Source organism: Lactuca virosa, chromosome 2 (genome assembly GCF_052849685.1).
Source record: "Lactuca virosa cultivar CGN04683 chromosome 2, Lactuca_virosa_CGN04683_v6, whole genome shotgun sequence".
NCBI classification, from domain to species: domain Eukaryota; kingdom Viridiplantae; phylum Streptophyta; class Magnoliopsida; order Asterales; family Asteraceae; genus Lactuca; species Lactuca virosa.
This window is the reverse complement of record NC_136427.1, coordinates 19896170-19904915: the sequence shown is the minus strand read 5'-3', so window position 1 is coordinate 19904915 and position 8746 is coordinate 19896170. Positions and strand designations below refer to the sequence as shown.

The 8746-nt window shown below is 35.3% G+C and overlaps 1 protein-coding gene across 1 annotated transcript; it reads right to left on the bottom strand.

Annotated features, from left to right (window-relative positions):
• Positions 1-4321: 4321 nt before the first annotated feature.
• LOC145158946 (Pentatricopeptide repeat (PPR) superfamily protein) lies at positions 4322-7067 on the bottom strand. Its single transcript, XM_079077809.1, has one exon. The coding sequence runs from the start codon at positions 7013-7015 to the stop codon at positions 4742-4744; it is 2274 nt and encodes a 757-aa protein (XP_078933935.1). The 5' UTR covers positions 7016-7067; the 3' UTR covers positions 4322-4741.
• Positions 7068-8746: the final 1679 nt, after the last annotated feature.

Sequence of the window (8746 nt, the reverse complement as noted above, 5' to 3'; positions counted from 1 at the left end):
ATTTTGCCATTTGTATAATATTGGGCCTTAGAGGACTAATTAATATGCTTGATAGGTCCTGAATACTATTTATTTGTTTATAGGGCCTCATTGACCCATTAACATGTGCGACGGACCTTGGATACTATTTGCGTGCTATTTGGGCTTGTAAATACCTTACATGTGAAATGAACCTTAGTTGTCCTTTACATATATTTCAGGCCCATGTTATATGAATCTCATTCCTATTAGGTCTTAAAATGATTCACATGTTTAGTGATGCCCTAGTGGCTCACTTACCTGGTTCATTGGGCCTGGAATGAGTTTTATACTTTTCTTCGCATAAATTCGATTAAGGATCTAGTGAGTTTAGTCGGTTGACACCTATTGAGTGTACGATCGTAGTCTGTAGTTATAACCAGAGTCTCTTGGAGGGAGAGCGTGAATTTGTGTATAGATCTATACGGGGGTGACGCCCCACACCTGAGCTGTTCGCTACAGTTTGACTAGTCCAGTCTAGGGTGACAAACCGTACCTTAAATAAGTCGGCGTCTTCCAGACGTCAAGACAGGCGAAAGTGTCATTATCAAGTATGGTTGTAACGGCTCATTTAGAGGAATTAACGTTATAAATTTATGGAAGACCATTCTTTTATTTTCTCTTTGGATTACTCAGGAACATACATGTACTGGTACTCAAACTCGAGGGTTGGTACGGAAGCATTCTCTATTACAGACAACATCGGGTTGTTTGGGGGCATTTTCTTCACGTTTTCTGCATTATCTTTATACATTCTAATAAACAATAACACACATGCATTAATACGAGATCTGACACAAACATGCTAAACTGTTTACGAAAAATATCGGATTTTCTGGGTTTTACGAATAATCCAAATCATTTTCACAAACATGCTTATGAACTCACCAACATTTTTATGTTGACCTTTTTAATTTAACTTGTATTTTCAGGAAACCATTGAAGCAGCTTGAGGGGAACAAACTAATGGATATTTTGTTTCATCTCTGACTATTTTGACATGTAATATTCAATACAATACTCAATGTAAACAATGAATGTTGTTATATTACATGTGTGATGATGATGATGTTATGTTTCATATATATTCATTGTGATGATATTTCAATTCAAAGTCACACGAGCCCCCAGACGTTTCCGTCGTCTGGTTCGGGGGTGTGACAACTTCGAACAAAATAAAAGCAAGAAGGTCTTCTTTATTTACCTTTCTATTTGGATATTTCGAGCATCTAAATGGAATTGCTAATTATATAATAACAATAAAGAATGTGAAAGAAATATCTCCATACATAGTAACTCCATGGTAGAGCCACACGACAACCACTCGTATAGAGTAATACCACCTGCAATCGCAAACACGATAGTTAGTTAGAATTCAGTGTAATCCCTTCACACACAAAACTGAATCTCCCTTTAGCTAGCAAAAGTGCAACAACGCAAGCTTATTTGGAGCATACCATGTTCAAAAAAATAAAATATCAAAAAATGAAAGAGACTATTGTAACATCTAGCCAATATTATACAAACGTAGATATACTACCAACAATAAAAATGGGTCAGTCATTCCCACTCATCAACTCCGAAAAACAAGTAGTTGATGAATTTTTCCCCTCTCTCCATTAAGGAGATAAACACATACCAAGTTCCTAGTACGACGCGATTGCTAAGCCTCAAAACTTTTAAGGCTTAAGAACTTCATCGAACGATAGACGATTTCACAGAGTAATAAACGCAAACAAAAATAATAACACAGTATGTATGAGGTTGACACAATCATGATGATCGGCTACGTCCACGGACAAACACGAGAGAGAGTTTTATTGATTTATATCAAATGTCTTTTTGATGATACAAGTTACACAAATTCAGGAATATAAATACTAGTTGTTTGACCTAAAACTATAAATAATACCAAGCCCAAAAAGCTCTGACAAATCTGGCCCATGACGAAATCAATGTGAAACTAATATAGGAACTAGCCCATGAAAAATTTCTTCCTAGGGCATTGTCCCCCTCCCCCGTAAGGCTGAATCAGTCTCTACAACTTAACTAAAAACTATTATGGAACCACCGATCCAGATGGCCACATTAACACATACGAATGACACATGCACTCACTCAAATTGGAATAGAGGTCCTTGGACCAACAACTTAGGAATGAAGATCTTCATATCATCCTGGACTAGCAGAAGCAGTTCTGCAGACTCCGTAATTAATATCTCCAGATTAGCAGATCCTTTTCAGCAAGCTCGCATCAACAACTTGCATCAACAACTTAAAGAGTTTTTTAGCAGATTTGGATTGGTTTAGCAACATTAGATTTTATTAGCATGTCTAAACTGCTTCATCAACTTTGCCTGGCAAATGTTGCTTCAGTTGCCTCGGGTCAACATGCTAGTATTTTATTTTTATTTTTATTTTTTTTCCAGTACATTAGATATTCTTTCAACAAGTTATTAATAAGTTTTTTATTAGTATTTATTTGAACAACACATCAACACAATCATCCAACTACTAATGGCAAGAAAGTATATAGGGGGCATTGCAAAGCTCCTATTATCTGACATTTGCTTTTATCTTATTACACCGTTGATAAAAATAGGGAGAAAATACTATATGACATCTATATCAAATTTTATGATTGTTTGACTTCCAATTTTCGAGACTCTTGAAGACGAAGATTTATTTAGTGATGTGATATGACACGATTTTTTGGTCATCACTCATAATATTGATGGCTTTAGTAATTTTATCTTAGAACTAGATTATTTATTGTTCATTCTTTATTTTAGGATGCTTCATATTTTTAGCATGCTATTACTTTCAAAGATTTTTGGTGTATCATGATTTGGAAATAAAAAATGTTTAAATCTTTTTTTTTTTGATAAAGTGTGATTTGATCTAGGATTTCACTTCAGTGGTTATATGATGACTTTGAACTTGATAAATATTTTGGGACCTATTAACTTGTATATTTGGATCTCATTTTTCTGCCTTAGAGTTGGTTCTTATGAAATAGAATACCCTTGATGTTATAGATTACATTGCCTTAAAGACATTTCAACCTTTGTTTTTCATTATGTATCATTTTTAATATAACACGAGCTAACTGGAAATTATGTAATTTAGCCTTATATCACTGTTTGTACTCCATCACATTTCTAAGCATTTAAGAGGAGATTGTTTGAGCATGAAATGCTCTACAATGATAAGTGATAACTAGGTTAGAATATTCCCTTTGTGTAAAGTATTATTCCTTTCTCTCTTAAAAATAGAAAGGGAAACTAGTCATTTCATAGCTAAGCATTATCAACTTTAGATAGCTTCCAAAATATAGTCTTTAAATAGGAGTATGTGACTATGAATTCCATTCCATAACCACTTGTTTTTCATGTAATATCTTTCTCTTTCTATGTATGAAACTATCATTAGAGTCAACATTGTATATCAGTTTATTTTTCCGCAACTAGTCAGCCAAATTGGTTCCAACAATGACTAACTAAAGTATGATTATTTACTAACATTACGTGATTCACATGAGGTATAACGTGGATCATGTCTATTAGAAAGTATCGAGAAGAAAGTTCTACACCTGAAAGAGAATTTTACGTATTTATGGTCTATGATCGATATGGGAGGATGTATTAAGGTAGACACTACTTAATGCACGACGATATAGGTTGGTTAAAGTGGAATACATTCGCATGAATCATATGACAAAAATGTTTGTTGCAATCGGAAGGGAATTTTTCACATGGTGAATGTTAGGCCATCTATGATGCATAAATCTGAAAGTTACCGAGTAAAAAAAAGGAATGAGAGTAGGATGGAAGTAGCATAAATAATGATGTTGCAGTCATAAAATGTCGATTGTGGCAATCATAAATACATTGTGACTGGCGTTGATCAATGAAAAAACGAGGGAGGGATGATGCAAGGACGAAAGGAGACCCAAGAAGGAAATGAGAAGATAACGTGATGTTAGACACGAAGGATTTGACGCTTAACGAAAGCACGAACTCCAATAGGAGGTTATATACGCTTAAAATTAGAGTGGTAGAGTAGCACTGGTTCATTTTTTTGCATGTCTTAGTACAAATTCATTCTCCTTTTTACTTGCTTATCTTTTCCTTATTTCTCCATTTGTCTCCCCCCCCCCCCCCCCCCCCCCCCTCTTTTAAAATTGATTGATGGATAGACAACATAACCTACCTTTTTGAAATGGCGAAACTTATAATATGTTGCTATGTTAGCATAAAATAACAAAAGTACATTTCTTAAATGGACGAATTAAGAATACGATCCTATTTTGCATAAAGGGAAATACTTTGCCCAAGGTGAGAACTTACCTAAAGTAAATTACTATTGCTTAATGGAGAAAATACTTTCCTTAAGCTGCCTACTTTACTTTTATCTTCAAATAAGAATAGCAAAGTGATGCAAGAATATCAAAGATATTGCATATAACTTGATCCATATACCTTTTACCAGCCATGAGTGTAATGCTACATTTGTTTCAAGGGATATGACATGAAAAAACATTTTTTCGGCTATTTTCGATGACGAGGATAATGAGAGCATTCATATCTTTTGTACAGATAAAAGATCAAGAGTGAATCCATGTCCACCTTGTTCCATCTTTTTGGGCCAGTTCTTGTATTGACATCGGTCACAGTCTAATACATGACAAAGACAATACAATATCTTTGGCAACCGTTATGATTCACCAATAATCTCCACATGAACATAATCCATCTTTAAAATGATGAAACCGATTCGTGTCCCTAACAAATATCTCCCGTTCTTCAAACCTCGATATAAATTTCATAAAAACATGACAATCCCCACAAATCCTAAGGTTTTTAATCACTTGAAGAGTAGAACCTCGTGAAGTATTCAAAATCCCAAGAACCACAGCCAATTTTTCACTATGTCCACACAAAATATGCTCCTTTTCTTGATCTTCAACATCTTGTAATACAAACGAAGTAACTGGCAAACACCCTAATTTCTTCATTTCCATACCCAAATTCTCCATTTTTTCTAAAATGTGAATCATTTGAGGATGTGATTGATCACCTGCTAAAAGCATATGAACCTTGTTCTTGATCTCAATCCAACTACACCCCGGATTCTTTCTCATTCCCTTTGATTTCATCAAATCCCTAACTTTATCAACTTCTTTCCATAACCCTTTAGACGCGTAAATATTCGATAACAAAACATAATTCCCGGGATTATTCGGTTCCAATTCGAATAATTTATCAGCAGCCAATTTACCGATTTCCATATTATGATGAACTCTACATGAACTAAGTAAAGCTCCCCATACACAACCATCGGGCTCAAATGGCATTTTTGTAATTATCGAATACGCGTCTAGTATTTTCCCCGTACGTCCTAAAAGCGTGACCAAACACGCGTAATGCTCGATTCTCGGTTTTATTTCATAATCTTTTGTCATTCGGTCAAAGTAATGTTGACCTTGAGAAGTGAAACCGCTATGACTACACGCCGATAGTAAAGAAGTGAAAGTAATAGAGTCGGGTTTTTGATCGCTTTTTTCCATTAATTTGAATATTTCAAGAACTTGGGTAGCGTTCCCGTGCATCGCATACCCACCCATTATTGCGTTCCAACACGCGATATTGCGAACGGACATTCGATCGAAAAAAACACGCGCTAATTTGATTCTTCCACAGTTAGCATACATATCGATTAAAGCAGTTCCAACATAAACATTATTTGAAATCCCGGTTTTAAGTGAGAACCCATGTGCGGATTTCCCGTGACTTAATGCTGCAATGTTTCCACATGCGGGAAGTAAGCAAGGGATTGTGACATAATTCGGTTTTACCCCCGAATCTTGCATCTGTCTGAATAGATTAAGGGCATCAATGTCTTTTCCATGTTGTGAGCAACAAGATATGATTGAAGTCCATGACACAACGTTTAATTCCAATTCTTGATCATGTAATTTGTTGAACGCTTTGAGTGCCTCATCGGTTAACCCGTTTCTAGCAAACCCTGAAATTAAAGCGTTACAAGCACCAACATCTCTCTCAGGCATTTCATCGAACACCTGTGACATCTCCATGGTGGAGTGACATTTCCCATACATGTCGATCAAAGCACTGACAATGCAATTATCGGATTCAAAACCTTGTTTGATTGCATACCCGTGGATTTGAACTCCCACTAAAGAGTATTCCAGGTCGCTAACAGCAGGAAGAACACTAGATATGGTTGTTCCATCTGGTTTGAAACCAAACGAGTGCATCTTCTGAAACATCATCACTGCGTCTAAATAATGTCCACTCTGATTAAACCCTGCTACCATTCCATTCCATGAAACTGGATTCGGCTCAATTCCTAGCTCCTCCATCCTACCAAACACCATCTTGGCTTCCTTCACGTACCCTTGTCGAGCATAACCGGAAACCAAAGCACTACACGAGACAACATCAGGTTGAGTCATTACGTCAAACAGTTTGTGTGCATATATCAGCTGAGAACATTTTACGTAGAAATGAATCAGAGAAGATTGAACAAACGGATCTTGACAAAGTCCAGAAGTTATACAAAACCCATGAACCTGTTTCCCACCTGTCAAATTGTTTGACCCGCTACAAGCTTTAACGACAGAAGGAATGACACGGGTATCAGGCAATACCCCATGAGATAGCATGCGAGAGAATAACATAATGGTATCACTGAAACGACCGTGCTTGGAGTAAGTGTGAATGAGGGTGGAGAATGAGAAGACATCTGGGTTTTCGATAGAGTTAATGAGGAGGTTGGCGTCTGAGAAGCGGAGATGATTGGCGTAGAGAGAGAGGAGCTTTGTGGTGAAATGGGTGTCGAGAAAAAGACCAGTTCGGAGGAGCTGGGCATGAGCTTGGCGTGTTTGTGAAAGAGAAGTTGTAGTTGTATGAAGGGAGTTGAGAATGGTGGTGGGGTGATGAGTATCGAAGATTCGAAGAGCTTGCTTTGACATGCTTGTTGCTGTATTTGCTTTTCACCCTCTTAGCTTCTTCAAGCATTTGTTAACCGACTTTGATTAGTCCTAGTCGACCATTCTTTCACTTGCCAATATATTTTAGGGAAAAATGTTATTCTCTCACAATTTTTTTTTTTTTTTTGTTACTTACTCGATTTGATATTTTTTTAAACAATAGATCAATAAAATCGCTAGATATGTGTAAATTAAACTATTAGGTGTGAGACTCATGTATTATATGAGCTTATTTAAAAGAAAAACTAAATATAAAATTCTAAACATTTGAGAAGTTTGAATTTATAAGAAAAGTAAGAAAATATTGAATTTTAAAAGTTAAAGTGTTTTTTTCTCTTTTAAATTTGAACAAATATTTAGTTAAATAAATAAAGAAAATTAATGAATCTTTAATTTAGTAAATTTGAAATTAAAAGGAAAGTTAATTACTCAAATTGATATGCATTTATTATTGCATTTTAATACTATCTAGAATTTTATAAAATGAAAAAAAAAACCATAAAATGACATGTGGAATAAAAATTAATTTAAAATAACCACAAAATTACATGTAGCAAAATAAATGAGAATGTGACATGTGGCAAAAAAATCTTTATTTATTAGGAAGGTTTATATTTGATTTCAAATGGTTGCCGATGACGAATTCTATGTAGAAGTATGATGTATCAAAGAACCTTAAATGGCAAGTCTTACATGTACACGTACTCCACCTATAATAAATGAAGCCCCAATTTCGACCATATCCGACTTCATTCTTACCTTCCTCGTGCAAAAACAAATCACGAAGCCTCCTTCACTCCCTTTCAAGAACAATGCCTTCCGACTCTTGCACAACACACAATCGACTACCATTTGCTCACATCGGTGTACGCGGCGGCGTGAAGCTATGTGATCTTGAGGGCCAACGAAACAAACATCTTGGCGCCATTCAAATCCCGGTAGGCATTTTTGGAATTGTCGAAATAATATCGTGAGCTTCGATCTAGCTACATTTCGTGTGTTTGGTTTTATAATACATGAGTATTGTTTTAGTCTCGTATTTTGGTTTGGAAAACACATTTTTTATGATATAAAACTTAACTTTTTTTAATGTTCGTTTTGTTTTGTTTTTTTTTTTTTGGTTTGTTTCTGTAGATGTGATGATTACATTTGCAAGTAATCTATTTGATAACATATGTATTTTCTATTATGTTAGATCTTGTTGGTTGGTTAATCTTTCTTGTTACCGAAGACTGTTATTTCTTTGAGAAAATTGCAAATTTAGCCAAAAACGCTAATTACTTTGTGGAAAAGAGCAAAAAAACCAAAATTGCAAAAATAGCCATCATGTTCGCAGATGGGAAGCCTATGTTCGCAGATGGACTAGTCCATCTGCGAACGTACAAGCTAGTAAAGCACATGCGTGCTTCATCGACTTGTACGTTTGCAGATGGATTAGTCCATCTGCGAACGTAGGTAGCCATCTGCGAACCAAACTCCTGCCCAACTATAAAAACGTATTTTTTTTGGTTCATTTTTCATTTTTTTTTTTTGGAAAACTCTCTTTGGGAAGCGATTTTCTTACCCCATATGCAATTATGGACGATTTCATAAATAATTTCGATAATATGGTAAAATCTTTACTTGTTTTGTGTTTTAATCATCATTTATCAATGTAGGCCTTATTATTCATATTAATTATTCCGAAAAAATTGTAAAAACACAAAACTTTAT

What these genes read in the sequence shown, in the direction of transcription:
- LOC145158946 (XM_079077809.1), bottom strand. Translation starts at nt 7,015, where the DNA reads ATGTCAAAGCAAGCTCTTCGAATCTTCGATACTCATCACCCCACCACC.